Source organism: Telmatherina bonti (genome assembly GCF_933228915.1).
Source record: "Telmatherina bonti genome assembly, chromosome: 9".
NCBI classification, from domain to species: domain Eukaryota; kingdom Metazoa; phylum Chordata; class Actinopteri; order Atheriniformes; family Telmatherinidae; genus Telmatherina; species Telmatherina bonti.
The window spans coordinates 32,535,377-32,553,695 of record NC_136627.1 but is presented as its reverse complement, the minus strand read 5'-3'; the positions used below and the strand labels follow the sequence as shown (position 1 = coordinate 32,553,695).

At 41.0% G+C, this 18,319-nt stretch overlaps 1 protein-coding gene across 2 annotated transcripts in view; it reads right to left on the bottom strand.

The window, feature by feature from the left end:
* aplp2 (amyloid beta (A4) precursor-like protein 2) overlaps positions 1–14,640 on the bottom strand; it is a 57,719-nt gene extending 43,079 nt beyond the window's left edge. For both annotated transcript variants that reach the window (XM_079246544.1, XM_079246545.1), the window contains exon 1: positions 14,373–14,640. In XM_079246544.1, coding sequence (XP_079102670.1) covers positions 14,373–14,444 — 72 coding nt within the window. In that variant the 5' untranslated portion in view covers positions 14,445–14,640. The remainder of the gene's footprint in view (positions 1–14,372) is intronic.
* Between the last annotated feature and the right edge of the window lie 3,679 nt (positions 14,641–18,319).

Here is an 18,319-nt window from a genome sequence, read left to right as displayed (position 1 = left end):
CAGGCCACTTTATGTGGGCACAAACCCTCTCCCCACTTTGTACTGCACTCTCAGCAGTTTAAAAGAGGAGGATTAGACACAGGAGTGTGCCTTTCTCTCTCGTCTGCTGGAGAGCAGAATCGTATAATCTCTCATGCTGAGGAGAGAGGATTTGGGAGAAATGACCTGTGCTCACTTCACTTTCTTGCCCTTTCCTTCCTCCCATATCCTCAAAGTTGAGGGAAAACATTGCTGCATCCTTCCTTCCTTCCTCCCGTCACTCCCACTTGTGCTTTTTCATTTTCCTGCTGGATGACTCCACGCTCATCAGCATGCAGCACCACACAGCTGCTCCTCAGGACCAGGCAGGCTGGCAGACAGGCAGGCTGACTTGTCAATAAAGGAACCACGGTAACAGGGCATCTCAGCGAGGCCTCCAGCCCTGTCACTGACGACTCTCTCAGCAGCCTGAACCCTCTCGGTTAATGAGCACGTAATTGTTGAGCAAGCAAAAAAAGAAATTGGGAAAGCGAGGAAGCAGAACTAGCCGTGAGGTTAGACATGTAATAGAGGTAGTATACTGGGAGGAGATGTTAGTGAGAGGAGTGCAAGGACGGACTGTTCCAGTGAAGAAAGTAAAACATAAAACAGCCAATTTGTCCGATGATGTGCAGTGCAGAAGAATCATTTGAGAGAGTGGAGGAAGAACACCATTTCTAAACCAGAGGAGCTGTGGGGAGAAGTGTGGTGCTCGGTGGGAGGTGACATTGAAAGCATACAGTTTCAAGGACAACATGGAAATATCACATAGCTTCGCTACAAGGCAGACAGGAGCTGTGGTGGGGCCCTGCTGGAGCATGAGAGAGGAGGAGACAAAGGACACGGAGCCGTGTCTCCAAATTATCTGACAACATGAGATGACAGCAGGTGGTAGATTTCCTGTTTGGGAGCAGTGAAGGAGAGAGAAGACAGAGGAAAGTTATTGCCATGACTAGTTTGACTTTGAAACCACAACTTCTTACATGTTTGCTTGCGGGATAATAAACCCACAGCAAGCAGTCTGTCTTTACTCAGACAGAAAGTCTCGCTCGGTTTCGTTCGTCTGGTGGGCAGGTTGGGAATGCAGGTGTGGACGGATCTTCCAGGGACCTCAGGTTCACGTAACAAGTTAAAGAGAAACACCAAAAGTCATTTCAGAAGAAAATAAAAAGAAAAAATTATAGTTTATGTGATGGCTGACAATCCTATCACACAATAAAAAAAGAAAGACAACCCGCCATTATTAACCTCCATACATTCTCCTTGACTGACAAAATGCATTATCGTCACCTCTTATGGTTTCTGTTTCAACTTTCCAGAAGCAGCAGCTCAGGTCAGTAGAGATACGCAATACAACACACACTGTGCACAAAATTAGATTATTATATAAAGGAACAATAAAAATATCTGAATTTCAAACATCCAAAGTTGAGAAAAATTAAAACTTCATATTTAATACCCCTAGTCAATGCAGGCCAAACAAGGGCAGACGGATCAATTGTTTCAAACCAAAAATATACTGTAATTTCTTTAGAATGCATCTGGTTTTGTTTCTACTCCTAAACAAAAAAAGCAACATATTCATGCACTTCTCCCAGAGTGGTGAGACATCGGGGACAGATAAAACGAAGCAGAACAAAATCAGCAGCTTCCAGTACTTTTTCAAAGTGTGTAGATCTGCAGATATGTTACGAGCAACCCAAGATTTGCTCCGTAAATGAAAATATATCAGTATTTAAGCTTACGGGAGACCACCCAGCTGCATCTCACAATCAAAAGAGGTGGCAGCAAGTCTCTTTTTAGCTTTAAAGGAAATACAACACTGTCTACGATTTTTTTAAACCAATTAGAGACACACTGTAAATGAGACACACTCATCATCTCTCCATGGATATGAACTCAATCTCAGAACTGGAAATACTGCTGATGGTCGGAAGATTCACGAGGTTCAATTTTTCATTTGAAAACACCATGAGTTTTGTTTTGCTGGCATTCAGAACAAGTTTTAAGTCACACAAAGTTTGCTGAGCTGCATTAAAAGCTCATATCACCATCTGCTCAGCTGTGATAAGTACTCTGCTCACAGAGCTGAGAGGATTATAAACACTCTGCTGAACAAACTGTTTCTAAATTACCCCAAGCATCTCTTTTGACATTAAGTTCTGAACATGCATTTTAATAATAATTTATCTGTCTTAGACCAACTTTTCACTGTTAATATCAGGAAATGCTCACAACGGTTGAAGGTTTGATATGAGTTGGAAAACAATTTATTATTCAGGTACAGCTTAGAAAATTAGAATATCATAAAAAAAAATTCAATATTTTTTGTCACTCATTTCAGACTCTGAAACCCATATATTATATATATTCATTAGACATAGAGTGAAGCATTTCAAACATTTATTCCCTGAAATTTTAATAATTGTGACTTATAAATAATGAAAACCCAAAATGTATGGTCTCAGAAAATTAGAATATTGTGAAAAACTTCAATCTTAGAAAGTCATGATGTCACACCCTAATCAACTAATCAACAAAGGTATCCTAAACCTTTAAATGGTCTCTCAGTCTGGGTCAGATGACGACATAATCATGGGATGACTGCTGACTGGACAGATGTCCAGAAGACGATCACAGACCCTCCACAAGGAGGGAAAGCCATAAAAGGTCATTTCTAAAGAAGCTGCTTGTTCACAGAGTGCTGGATCCAAGCATATTAATGGTGAGTTGAGTGGAAAGAAAAGGTGCACCAGCAAAAGGCAGATCCACAGCCTTGAGAGCATTGTCAAGCGACATCCATTCAAGACTTAGGGGAGCTTCACAAGGAGTGGACTGAAGCTGGACTCAGCGCATCAAGAGCCGCTACGCACAGGCAAATCCTAGACATGGACTACAAATGTCCCATTCCTCGTGTCAAGCCCCTCCTGAACCAGAGACAACGACAGAAGCATCTCACCTGGGCTAAGGAGGAAAAGGACTGGACTGTTTCTCAGATGGAAGCAGATTCTTCATTTCATTTGGAAACCAAGGTCCCAGAGTCTGGAGGAAGAGTGGAGAGGCACAGAATCCATGTTGCTGGAAGTCCAGTGTGAAGCTTCCACAGTCAGTGATGATTTGGGAGCCACGTCATCTGCTGGTGTTGCAACCACTGTGTTGTCTGAAGTGCACAGTCAACACAGCCATCTACCAGGACATTTTAGAGCACTTCATGCTTCCTCCTGCTGACAAGCTTTATGGAGATGCCGATTTTTAATTCCCAGCAGGACTTGGCACCTGCCTACACTGCCGAAGGTACTAAAAGCTGCTTCAACGACCACGGTGTTACTGTGCTTGATTGGCCAACAAACTCACCTGACCTGAACCCCATAGAGAATCTGTGGGGAATTGTCAAGAGGAAGATGAGAGACACTAGACCCAACTATGTAATGACCTGAAGGCTGCTATCAAAGCAACCTGGGCTTCCATTACACCTGAGCAGCGCCACACGATGATCGCTTCCATTGCCACGCCGCATTGATGCAGTGATTCATGCAAAAGGAGGCCCAACCAAGTACTGAGTGCATGGAAATGAAGATACTTTTCAGAAGCCTGATATTTCTGTTTAAAACATCCTTTTTTTTTTATTGATCTTATGTGATATTCGAATTTTCTGAGACATTACATTTTATTATCTATAAGCCACAATCATCAAAGTTTAAAGAAATAAATGTTTGAAATGTTTCACTCTATTTGTAATGAATCTATATAATATATAGGTTTCACATTCTGAAATGATTGACAAAAAATATTGAACTTTGTCATAATATTCTCATTTTCTGAGCTGTACCTGTAAAGCCAAGTGTTGGAAGTATGTTGGCCTGTTTCAGGTATTCTCAGCTAACTAGATGTAAATGAAGTGATGCCTAACAGAGATTTGTGACCTCAGAAGAGTTTACTCTGGCCAGACAGACAGATTGTGTAAGGGAGGAAATTCCTCAGCAGACGTTGACTAATTAAGATCGCTCCAAGAGCAAGGTGTGCAAGAGTGTGTGTGTGAGGTCAGAGACAAACGATGGGTTGCTAATGAACAACTAAAGGTTTCTCTCCCATTGGCTAATATTTACACACCATCAGTCAACCATCAGCATGACATTAACAATCGATGGTTCGAATGGCAGAGAGGTGAGGACAGAAACACTGGTCTAAGGAAATAACTTTGTTGCTGTTTGCAGTTGCATGTTAAAAAATATCCGCGTCAACGAGCCACATTGCTGCTGGAAAATGCTCTGTGGACCGTTGATTGAATATCGTTCTAATGTGAAACCCAAACAGAATAACTGAGTTTAAATAAGAAGGTTTTTTTTCGTGTTTGTTTATGAAGAAAGCAAATCTGTAAAACGTGGTGGTGGTTTTGTTCATGGGAAGGACCCGTCTCTGTAGATCTGTTGCACAACAGCTGGTGGTCAGAGAGAAGAAATGGGAAATCTAAAATGTTTAAAGGATCATGCAGCAAATCAACAACCCAAAACACACTTTTTTTTTTTTTGCAAAAGAAAAATAAGGGATAGATTAGTAATTACAGAAGCAATATGTGTGATGAAAAAAAGCCCATCCACATCCAGATCTGAAGAATCTGCAGAAACTTAACACAGATTCAATTTTTTTATTAATTTTATTTTACCTTGGAGTTAAAACAGGTGATTTCTCTGCGTGAATATTATAGCATAAATATATTACCATACTAGGCCGTAGTTCCTGATATGTATTACTTTTTTTTATTAAAGGGCACAGTTGTACAAAGATTCAGGCAAAAAAAGGAAAAAAAAAAATCCAGTCATTCATCAAATGGCTTCAAATTCTCCGTTTCGCTGAAGGATCAAAACTCACATTTTCATCAATAGGCACTGAGACAGCCTTCATCAAAATCTACTATACACTCTGTCAGGGTTTAAATTACATTGTCAACTTGCAAACTAATGTTTCTGAACATATTCAGAGTTTAACATTTTTATTAAAAGGATTTTTCATCACCATCTCGCTGGAGTTGGATAAAATGAAGGACATTACGAGAGACCGGCTGCTGCATGTGGAGTCACTCTCCTACAACCATGCAAGCTGTTTTGAAATGAATTTGTGCTCTGATTGCAGCTCTCGTGGCTCCTTTTACCCCCATGCAGAAAATGAGCAGTGGAGCAGCAATGACCGTCTTTTCTGCTTCAGTCTGAGATGCTCCAGGCATCAAGAAGGAGGTCATTTTTACTGGGAGACATGATGGATGTAATGTAGATATGCTTATCTGTCATTAAGCCCTGCTCTGCCCTCCCTCAGTCTCTCAGCAGGGGAAGGGCAGAAGGGTTTCAATCAGATTAGTGAAGAATATAACTCTACAGAGACACGCTGAGGCCAAGAGCTAATCACTCATGTCTACATGGAGAAGATGCAGGCTTCACAACAGGAGCATCCATCTCCGAGCCATTCTAGCACACTCCTTGTGTTTTGTCAGTTGTCCGACCTTGCACCCCCTCTTCCTGTTTCTCTCCCTGCAGTCTGCAGCAAGTCAGACCTCTCTGCAGCATCCTGATACTCGTCAAGGAGAGATCCCGAGTCCAAGCAAGCACCATGACAGCAACAACAAGGCTGACAAATCCCCTCCCACGACTGGACAGCGGCTTCAGATCCCAGCAGCTCAATAATAGAAGAGCGATGATTAATATAAAACATGAAAGGGTTATGTGATGAACTGTGAAGGGAGTGGTAGGAAGGAAGGTGAGGAATTAAAGGGGTGGAGTCCGGATGAGGCGGCTCGCTGCTCAGAAGCCTCTATAATTAGCCGAGGATGATCAAATGACTTTAAATGGGTTTGTCTGAAAACAGCAGACTAGTTCAGATTTATGCCCTGAGCTATATTCATATCTCATCAGACTAATGGAATTCTCTGGAGTGCTTGATTGGTTTTTATCTCAGATCAAAATGGTTGATAAAGGTGTGCAGCTGCAGCAGGCATTAGCTGCCGTTATGCAAAATGGAAAAAAGCTTTAACCAAAAGTGATGTCAAACGACAGTCCTTCAACTCCTCCTCCGACAGCAGGGAGCATTCATGGTTTGATGCATGAGTATCGTAGCTACAGGAGTCGTCCAGGAGCCGAAAATAACTCCCTGTGACAGTTAAATGGAAAATCTCTACTGGCCATTAGTTAGAAAATTAAAAAGAGAAATACTACGTGGATCATATCAGGGTTGTAGCGAAGACACTCCAGATGTGGGCTGAGCCAAAATATGCTGCCTATTATCTGGATTTGAACATTAATGACAGAAAATTTTCAGTGAAGTGTTTGGACTTTCAGGAACAATTGGATTGCTGGCTGATAAGCAGATAATATTTAATAAAACAAATATTTAATGGGTTTAGCATCTCAAATATGTGAATTTATTTGTGAAAATTGTTTTAAAACTGCATTTGTGAACCAAATTCAGCCTGGGTGGGTTGCTTTCCTCTCACTAAAATTATTTACTGCAAATCCCTCTTTGCCTGTTTGCGTCTTTTCTCTGCAGCTGCTTTCAAGCTCCATTAAATTTCCACATTGCATCACTTCAGACTCTAGCACCTCGTTTTTGTTTCCCCTTCTAAAATTACACAATGCACAAACATCATTTATTGCAGCTGCGAGGGCAGGGAGGAGATCTGCAGGATTTAGGTCTTCATCATGCATGAGAACCTATCATTTAGCTAAATACGGTTCATGAAGGAATGAGCTTGAAGACGATTTAGTAGAAAAGCTCAAAGGAGATTTTTCCCTCACATTTCTATTGTAGAACAAAAACATCAGTTTGCTTCAGAATAGCAGCTTCTCCCGTCCATCCTTTTTGAGTGAAATCTCTTCTTGTCGTAGCTAAGTCCCTTTGGGACTGCTGTTTGTCCTTGGCCACCTTCTCCTTGAGAAAATGCTGTATCAGACGGGCTGCTAACAGGGCCATCATACAGCCCAAGCAGCAGCCCAGCAGCAGCAGCAGCAGCAGCAGAGACCTCTCTCTCTGGGAGTATACAGTTACACTGCAATGCTTCTATCTCTTACTGCTCTGACATTTTCATCCCTCCTCTCTTGAGAAACAAAAACAGGCGATCAACTTTTAGAAAGAAAAGACACAACAGGAAGTTCAAGTTGCCCTTGGCGGTCTGGATAATACCTTTTCCACCACAGAAAGAGGACAGCGATATGGATGTATTTAGTCAGCAGGCATACGGACAGAAGGAAATGACATGCAATGCTTTTACTGGCAGAGGACAGAGTATTTGTACAATGCTGCACAGCAAAACAGACTGCCAGTCATTCAGTCAGCTTATCAAGACAACAGCACCTCCCTCCTCAGTTAGCCATAAAACTGGAGGCCTCTGCTTTTCTACAACGACATGAGGATAAATAAGGAGAAGAAGCTAATCAAACAGGACTTCTTGTACGCCTCTGATCATAACAGATGATACAGGAACAGACTGTGATTGTCCTAAATCAGCCTCCCAGCACCCTGCGTGCACATCCAGAGAAAATAAAAACAGAAACCATGCCAAAAGACATAAATCCAGTTCAAACCTGCACCTCATTTTAGTACTTACCTGATAAAATACACTGGAATCAACTGGTGATGGGCTCAATGATGAGAGAAGCACACCACGGAGGCCACAAACGTCTTACCCCCCAAAACCACTAAAAACAATCTAGATTAATTTTTCCCCCCTTTTTTTGCCCAAATCTTTTAGTCAAATTAAACCCTAATCAGAATAAACAAATACACTATTCACAAAAAGTTAGGGATATTCAGCTTTTGGGTGAAATTTCACAACAAGCCTAAAATGCATTCAAACCTGTACAGGTGAACTTAATGTGATCTTCTCTAAGCTTTTAAATGCACATGTCCAACTGTTAAATGTTTCAATAAATTTTGCACAAGTTGCTGTTCTCTAACAAGGAGCTTAACGGCAAAAATCACGGCAGGTGTGTGATCCTTGAATTGACCAATAAATGTCCTGGTTCAATTAGAGCTGGTGTTTAAACAGTTGTCCTCATCATGCTGTTCACATTTTGACATCATGAGACCAAGACGACACCTAACAATGGAACAACAGTCCCTTGCCATTGCGATGCTTCAAACAGGACGTTCTCAGACAGAAGTGGCCACTGAGCTTGGAGTGTCACAGAGTGTCATCAGCAGGTTGCAACAGAGATATGGAGAGACTGGAAGAGTCACAGAAAGGCCTAGAAGTGGACGTCCTTTGGCCACATCCCGTGCTGATGACCGCTACATTGTGAACGCTGCCCTGAGAAACCGGATGATGAATGCCACTCAACTCCAGGCACGTTTAAGAGAGGTGAGAGGCACCCAAGTGTCACGTCAGACCATTGGAAACCGTTTCCATCAGCGTGGTCTGCGTGCTAGACGACCTGCACGGGTACCTGACCACACCACCAGGCACAGGCATCATCGTCTTGCATGGTCCAGGGAGCATTTACGCTGGACGAGGAACCAGTGGGCCTCAGTGCTGTTCTCTGATGAAAGTCGATTCACACTGAGCAGAAATGATGGCCGGCAACGATGTTGGAGACGTCAGGGAGAGCGCTATGCATCAGCCACTGTTGTCACCAGGCGAGCTTTTGGTGGTGGCGGTGTTACAGAACTGCCCTACACTTTGTGAATGGTACAGTGACAAGCCCATACTACCTGAATAACATCATTAATCCAGTGATTGAGCCCCTACATGAACAGCACAGGCCTAATTTCATCTTCATGGACGACAATGCTCCTGCTCATCGAGGCCGCATCATCAGGGAACGGCTGTTGGAGACTGGTGTACCTCAAATGGAATGGCCTGCACTCTCTCCAGACCTGAATCCCATTGAAAACCTGTGGGATCAGCTGAGCCGTCATGTAGAGGCTCGAAACCCTGCACCCCAGAACCTCAATGACCTGAGGGCTGCCCTTCAAGAAGAGTGGGATGCCATGCCTCAGCAGGCAATAAGTTGCCTTGTGAACAGCATGAGACGTCGTTGTCAAGCTGTAATTGATGCTCAAGGGCACATGACGAGATATTGAGACGTTCAAATTTTTTGTTGTGGTGTAACTACCATTGTTGTTACCTTTTGTGTTGAATGAATTTTTTGAGATGAGGAAATTAGTAGTGCATCCTTCTACTTAAAAGTCTAACTTTTATGATATTATATCACTGTAGCATGAACATATTGCATTTTCCATAAATTTCACCTGAAAGCCAAATATCCCTAACTTTTTGTGAGTAGTGTATGTCATTTATCCAACTATCTAAACCCTTTAAATCATAATTTACTTACACGATGAAACAGTTTTCACTAAAAAAAAAGAAAAAAAAGAAAAGTTATTTCCATAAATTACATGCTTGGGAGTCATTTAAGTTCCTCCAAAAATCAATCTTAAATGACTAAAAATTTGTTTAAACAATGATTATAATGTGAAGGAATCCCAATCCATAAAACATGAATTATATGTAAATAACAGTTTTCATAAAAACATTATCATGTAATCTAACTGATGTGTAAGGAGTTTAAAGAATTACATCACATATTTAGTGCTTTTTTTTTTATTGGGACTGAGGTTGATTGAAGGATTTTATAGCAGTTTTTTATGGTAGGGTAGTAAATATGTTTCCTGTGGAGCCTTAAGACAAATTTTAATTGAAATTTCAATGTTCCTTAAGACAAATGTTGAACAAACTACCTCCCAAATGGTCTAAAATAATTAAAATCCAGTTTCTTCCCTACTGTCCTGCAAACCACACAACACTTCATGTATTGTGTGCAAGCTAAAAAAAAAAAGCATGCAAATCAGTGCAAAGACCTGAAATGATCCTGAGTACAACGCTCTGATCTTCCAAAACGAAAGCAAAAACCCAGGAGGGAACAACAGCTAAAGTCCTCCTCACGTATGGACAAACAGGGACCGAGGGTGCGACAGACGGGGACGTAAGCAGAGATACAAGTGCACTGTAACGCATAGATAGCACAGCAGATATTTTATTCATAGGAAGAAAATTTGAAGCAGGGAGAATGACTCACAGAACCACAGGGACTCTCCAACACACACACACACTTACAGGGCGAGCAGGGGGTTGACAGGGTTTAACCCACCTACACTGACAAACACAAAATACATTAAATAGTAAAGTCCTAGATGGAAGGGCTCCATTTAAAGAGACGTTTGCTGAATTATCTACAGGGGTAGTTACTTTCAGTGTTATCGCACTTTAAAGGAAGGTGTTTGCACTTCAGGCGTTGCATTCCTGAGCATCTAATTGTCGAGTATCCATGTTGAGCGAGGCTCCAGTTAAGAGTCTCCTCTCAGGTGGAGAGGCATTCACCTTGGCTGCATACACACAGCACAAGGAGGATTGACATGGCTGTGCAGATTGCCCTACATATGGCAGGAGGCCTGATGCAACTTAAGCGATGTGCAGTCATGGGTGCGCTGATTTGAACTCACTCACTCTGTCCCAAGTACCAGCCGCTTAGGAACTCTTGCCAAGAACGAACGAAAAAAAAAAAAACATGAATAAATATGTAATGAGCTGAGCTGCAAGAGGATTCAAAAACACACCCGCACATGGACACACAAGCTGCTGGGGGAAAAAAAAGGGAGACAACTCCCCTCACATGGGATAATTAGAGCGCACGCAGAGCCTGGGAGACAAAGCCCTGCGTCGTGAGAACAAGGCCCGCCTGATGAGGACTCTCTATCTAAATCCTCAGGATGAGCCCAGAGTCTGTCTGTCGATGGAATCGCTACAGGAGACATGCGCGAGCAAGGAGGAAGAAACAGCCATGGTAGTTAAAGGAGGAGACGGAGAGATCGTAGACAGAAATCTGTAGATGAGCCGAGTGGCAGGAAAGTGTCTTGAAGGGAATGAAAGCTCAGAGATTAAAGGCTCGGATTCAATCAGACATCCCTTCATACTGTTAGTCACAGAGCACAGATCAGACTACACCGCTGATGCTTCGCATAGGTGAGTCACTGTGCTCTGTGGCACTTTGAAGTCAGTTTGTCTCTGCAGGGTGTGGAAATGAGGGTTTGTCTGAGTGTGTGAGTGGGTGGGTGGGTGACGTGAGGGAGTGTGTGAGTGTGTGCTGGGGAAGGGCTCTGGGATTAGTACCTTTCTCTCTGCAGATCTACAAGCACCCAGTGTTTCTTGTCGCTAAGAGGATTCACAGGATGCAGGGCTCTCCCAACAACTGAAAGCAAGGTTTTAGGCTCTAATCTACAAACTCAAGGGCGACTCAGGCTGAATTCCTGCAGATTGAGCGCACATTAACTCAGTCAACTGAACTGAAACAGCAGAAAGTCTAAAGCAAAATGGCAACCTTGACAGCTTAGAGGAGAGGCTTGTGTAATGAGAGATCTTTATCAAGTTCCAGTGTTTCTGATTGTTTTCGTTTCTTTCCTCCAGAAAGGAAACATGTCGTCTTTGTTTGATCACCTCTGTAAGGTTCAAACAGCCTGGCTTGTTGCAGACCTTTCAACAAGCCTTCACAGAGAGTCAATTCATCTCCCAATCAGAACCAGTTGCTCACCATCACTTTATATCCAAAGCAAATACAAACATAAAAGCACACGGCAGTGCACTTTAATATCAATGCTCGCCTGCAGGCACACATAAAGAGAAGCACGCACACACTTTGGGAGATGAGAGGAAAAATGTTGCTCCAAGAAGGCTGCAACTGAGCAGCAATAGGCACAACACCACATTCATCTCTTTGATGCACAAATCTCGTCCTTGTGCACAATCATCCAGCGTTTTTCCTCTGCGTTACTCTGCAGCCGCTCTGGCTGCGGCTTGCAAGCAGGTTGTTCTCCACCAGCATGATTTAAGGCTGCACTCTCTGACATACAAGCACAGACTTGCCTCAGATTCACACACATGTTGATATAGTCAAAGCAAAAGCCAACTGGAAGGAAATGAACGTTTTTTTTGGTTTTTTTTTAGATTTTATGACCAGCTCAGAAATGTGATGTGATGTTGCGTAATGTTTTTTTGTTTTCTTTCATGGTTGTGATAATCTCTGCTTGCTTAAGTCAGCAGAGAATAAAATGTCCTGTATGCATTAACTGTTCCAGATATTCTGCACTCCATTAATCCAGTGGGAACCATATCAGCAAATGCCTCAGAGTGATGCAACTCTCAGGGTAGACCCGCTTGTGGTTGGAGCCTGTGCCCCATTTTTTAAATGAACTCCTACTAAGATCCATCTGCTCTGTCTAGATTTCTCAATTAATATCCTGTTTTTTTTCCCTTTTGTTTGCTTCTTTTTTATTTTGGGTGGGTGGGCAAAACCATTGAACCATCAGGACGAAACAATTGGTGCAACCTGCATTGCCTTAGACATAGATATTCAGCTGAAGGAACAAAACTCCAACAATCTGCTGCTTTCGCAGGTATCTGACAAAACAAAGACTGTGTACAGAGCTCAAGTAGCTGGATAATCTCAAAGTCCTGAAAAAGACCAAACGAGGAACTGCAAGAGAAGAGAGCCGGTGTGACAGAAGCACACAAGGAACAATGGAAGGTGGATGACCACCTAAGCAGCCCTCACCTGACTATAAACTTAAGATCAAGGTTCAGAAGAGCAGCGAAGCCTGTTAAGGGAGTAAACGCAGTTTTAACACAGCCTCCGTTAGCAGAACAGACTGCAGCAACTTTACCCTTTTAGTCTCAGCAGGATTCAAAGCACCAACCAAACAGCTTTGGCTTCATTTCCACCCGGTCTGACTTAGGAAAACTTCCTAATTTAACACGTTGCTGAGCTGAAACATACCAATCCATTTATTTAACATCATAATCATCAAGGTGTTACTCTCTTTCATCTCCAACTCCAAGCTGCTAATTCCTGACAGATCAACTCAGCTGCTGGTTTAGTATCAGCTTAAAACCAGAACTTCGGTTTCTTGCCAACATCTATTTACAGAAAAAGATACCAGCTTATATAAATATCCATATTCTGTGTCTGTGCCCACCGAAGTAAAAGGCCTTGTCAGCTTGTCCTTCACATCCACCACTGACTGAAGCACAGGAAACCTTACAGTCATGATGCGCAGCAGAAACCACATTTCTCTGTTCAATCTGGGTGACTGATCAGGAAATCCACTGATTTCATCCATTAATCATGTCAGGAGAGTCTGTACAGCATCGACCAGGATGTCTGTGTGGCTTGGGAAGCTGATTGACAAGAAAAACATAACAAGGTGGAGGGTCAGGTCTTTTGTAAAGAGTGCAGCTGCATAGATCTTTTGTTGGTGGGCATAATAACTATTAATTGTCTCCACACAATGCCAGCCGACACTGCTTCAAAATGGCCGAGGTTTGTCGCGAAAGCAGGAGGGGGAAGAAGAAGAAGAAGAAAAAAAAAAACAACACTCCCTGATAAGTACTTTTCCTGGCTTGGCACAGAGCAGAGCCAGAAGGAGACGTCTTGTTAAAAACGTTGAGGAGAAACACTTGTGTTTACCCTCTGAGTGGGTGAGGGGTGTGGGACTGTTTGCTCTAAAAATGTGTGCATTGTTATCCTGGGACACATATGTGTGAGACAGCAGGGACACTAAGGTAGGACATCGGGTAGGTTAAACGTCTGACTCGTCTTTATCAAGGATTTGGACCATTGTGATTTAAGAAGCCAGCTGTTGAGAGCTATTTTAGTTGTTCTAAATGCATTAGACTACAAGCTCATTGAGAGGAGACCCTGGGCTGTCTCATGTAAAGGAGGTCATATTGTTGAGGCAGGAAAAGCCACGATTAAGTCCTCAGGTGAAGGATTTCCTCCTCCACATGATGTCCAGCAGGCTTTACACAGCTTGTGATCCATTGCAGAGGTCCTGTGTGTCCCCAGAGGCCTGACTAAGCGCCAGTTGTCTTTGGTTTGATCTGTGCAGCAAACCCTGCTATCATTCCAGCTCACAGGACTCTCCAGTCCCACACTGCCCAACTCATCAACAACCTGCAGCCTCTCTCCTCAAGAATGAGGTGTAGAATGACCTGGAAGCGAGCTGATTAATGTTTAACCAGATCTGCTATATCTGGTCACATATTTTCTCTTTTAAACTATATGGGAACACTTCCATAAACACTCACTGAGAGGATCAGTTGTACTTTGTGGGAATCTTGGCAGCAGCTGGATCAATACATTCAACATGAAACCAGATCAAACATTTGTCAGGAAATCACAGCTAAGTCAGAAGCACCTCATGGGGGAAGAGGACAAATAATAATGAGGCCGAAAAGACTTGCTTTTCCATAAGAAACCCGCAGCTATGATCATCTTTAAAGGGAAAATCTGTCAAATCAGACACATTTCTGAGCCTACCTCGATGTAGCTGGCCAGCGCTGGAACCACGATGCCCAAAACCAGGACAGATATAGCTGGGACTGAACCCATCTTCCAGGAGCTCCGGATCTGCTGCTGGAAATAAACTTATATCCTCTCAGCTGGCTTTGTGAGCTGTCTTCCAGGAGAATGAGGAACAAACCGAGTCCTGGGAAGAAGTTCAGACTCGATCCCGGAGAGCGAGGCGAGACCTGCGCCGCTTGGTTCCGAACCGAGCTCGACAGAAAATGTTGGAAGGGACTGAGTGTCGGGCTCCTCTGGAAATGTGGACTGTGTGTGTCTGCTCTGCCTCCTCCCTCCTCTCTGCCTCATCTAATCTGCGCCGCGGCCGCGCGCACTGCGCCGCCAGGCGGCGCGCTGCATGCGCGCACCGTCCGCTGAACACACACACAACCAGACAGTTTATAAACTGTTTGGGATTATTTACTGACACATGTTTAGACTGCATTTGCCAACTGACAAACACGCTTAGAGTCCTGCATTTTATTTCTGAAGTTTGTCATTTTATTCCTCCATTAAAGCGAAAATAAATAGACAAATAATCATGTAGAATGCAAACATTGAGTAGTACTCCATATGATTTTATTTATAAACACTTTAAAATTATTTCAGATTTGTTCTGGTCAGCAAACAAGGTCCAGAAGAGTCTCCACCTCAGACTGGAGGAGAAGCTGATGGTGACCTCCTATTTGTCTTGACAGACTCCATCACTGTGGCAGACAAAGCAAGAGACTGATGAGATCAGCTGGAAATATAATAGACTGTCCTCTGTCCTGCCTGGAGAACACTGCCAGCTCCTGACTCAGGAACAAAGATGATCATCCGACCACCTTCATCCACCTGCATCAAGAACAGGAGCATCAAACACAGAACAGGTAGAACAGAAATAGGTCTATGGACTCTTAAATCACACGAGGCTTCTCAGCTTTCACCATTATGTACAATATATTACTAAACATAAGGATAAACGTGGCCAAAATATATTTGTTTGTTTTTTTGTTTTTTTTCTACCATCCAATCCAAGCAACTCAACAAGACTGAATACCATCAGAAGAATATTACAAATGATTTTTACACATTGTTGTAAAGCTGATTTACCAGGCTTTCTACTGATGTATAACAGCACACTATTTAGTATTAAAAAGGGGAAAAAATAATTGACCAAGCACAAACTTAGTTTTGAAGGGGTCAGACTACTTTATAGGAAGAACTCTGCCTCTGCTCCCTGAAATGAAACATTTCCTGTGTTTCGGTTTACATGTTGATATTATATTTGTTTTCCTGACACAGCTGTGGCAGAAGCAAACACAATAGAAACAGTAAAGGACTGAGGAACAGCTCACAGATTATTAGGTCGACTGTGTTTTTCTAATCGCAGCAGACTAACGATAAGATATTGATGTGTAGCTCAATAATTAAATGTATCAAGTTCACACTGAATCTTTGGCTCAATTCTGAGGTATGTATTGTGTTAATTATTGTAATAACACTTGTTTTGACACTTTTTCTTTGTGGTCTAACTGGAAAATGTGGCTTCTGTTTCTAAAGTTCAAAAATGTTTTCAGTTCAGAAGGGATGTTTTTAAAGGTCAGGCTGCAGACATCAAAACTTCAAATCAGAAAAATGATCATTTATTCATTTTGCTCTGTGTCTGGATTGTTTGAATGCTTCCTACTGGACTAAATGGGAGAACTGGAAATCAGAAGTGACAATTAGAAGAAGTATTCAGACTTTGTTGACAGAAAGTGTGCAATTTCCTTTTTTTTTTTTTTTACAACACATAGTAGGTTACATAAAGAGTAAACTGGCCACATGTCATTGACCCTCCTGAGTGTTTTTATTTCTGACTGCAGAACAGATCCAGAAGAAAATAAAGAATATTTTTCTGTTTGGAGTCAAATCTCAGGGACAAACATTACTGACTTTTTAAACTGGTTATGAACAGCTGTAAATGAAGTAATTCTTTCTGATTGCTTATAACAAATAAAACATGTTAATCTAATCTTTGAGTTGACTTATTTTGTAACATAATTTATGTTGAAATAAACTGGATTTGTTAGAATTAATCTTTAAAGTGCTGTTTTGTCCCCATTCTTCAAGTCCATGAAAAAACTCTAGAAAAAGTTTCTAATAGTTTCTGAGGCAACATAAAACCGGAAGCAGACATGCTTAGTTGTAGATTGATAAACAATCTGTGAATAACTGATTTAACTTTTCTCCCCTCAGGGCCAAGCATGGCTGTAAAATATCATTTATTTTAAAATTGAATGCATGATCAGCTGTTTGATTGGAACTTTAAGATGTTAGACAGGTATATTGTTTCTAATCTTTTAAAAATTACTTTTACTGTAAAGACTTAATAGGGCTTGGTTTATCATTAACTATTGATTTGGTCACTTCTGGGATAAATTAAATAATTTTAATTTGAAAACTTTACTTAAAAAAATTCTGATAGGGTTGCTAAAGTTTAACAAGCTTTACTACTGCCTATTTTGTTTTTGTTTTACTTGATTGGTTTTTTTTTTTTTGGAAATGGACAAACTGATTGTGACTGATACAAACAAAACAAAATAAACTAACTAACGAACTAAATAACTTCTTGTTTTTGTCTACAAAATGTTATGTTTGTTTTTTTTAGAAATCTTTTATGACTTTTTGTATTTCCTAAAAAGAAATAATATGTATTCATACAAGCAGTTCAATTGTTAATCATCCCATTTTAACATTTAATATCTAAAATAATAATAAATGCATTAATTAAATTTAGAATATTCTTTTTATATGTTATATAATAATAATAATAATAATAATAATAATAATAATAATAATAATAAAGTTTGTTCGTTAGCCTGGTTTGTTGAAAAATGAGGTTTTGGCGCCCCTCTGTGTTTAGACTAAGAAACTACAGCTTCAAAACGTAGACTCCAACTTCTTCAGGTTCACCTTCAAATTATTAACTAAACTTCAGTCTTCTAAAAGCTTAATAGATACTGCTGGACCAGACAATGAAAAGGATGAAAGAGAACCGAAAAAGAAGAGAAAACAGAGAAAACACCTTGTAGAGAGAGAGAGAGAGAGGCATACATACAGACATACATACACACATACATACACATGCACATGTACATACGCATATACACACACCCACACCCACACACACACACACACACACGTACATACACAACCACAGATTCATGGTCTCGTAGTACTTTCTGATGGTCTACAGTTCTTCACCGCTAGGTGACGCTGTCCACATAAGATATAAGTCAACCTGACCCTGAATTAAGACCATAGACTGGGCTTTGGGATCATCTTCAAGTTTTTACGGAAAACTTTTAGGGCTAAATATATAATAGTAGAATTAAATAAAAATGGTAAAGATACAAGAACACACATCATTAAATAGACGCTTTTCAGAATATGTGATGATGTTACTTCATTGTGATGTCATATGAGCGTTGTCATAAGCTGTAGCAGGTAAATTAATGTTTTGTTTTGCATTTTAAAGGTAATTGTGTTGTGTATGAACAAGCCATTAGAAATTCTGGAGGTTTCATTGTAAAGAAGTTCCACAGGACTAGCAGAGTTTCACTGAGGATGAGAGGAACAACATGATAATGTTTCTATAAAAATAAAATACTGCAAATAAAGATTAATTAATCAAAATGAATGATAAAATAAACTCCAACTTTAAAGAAAATGGTATTTGTTAACATATCTATTTGACAAAAGTGATTGTGTCAGAATTTTTGTTATTAAAACAACCCACTCATGAAAAAGAAAACATTCAACTAACATGTTAATGATTTTCTTTTATAATTTCTGTTAAAAATTTTAAATTAAGTTGTATCTTGCAATCACTTATTGTAGTAAAATTAAATTCACAAACCAATGTTCTCTAGCTTAATTTAATCAGATGTACAACT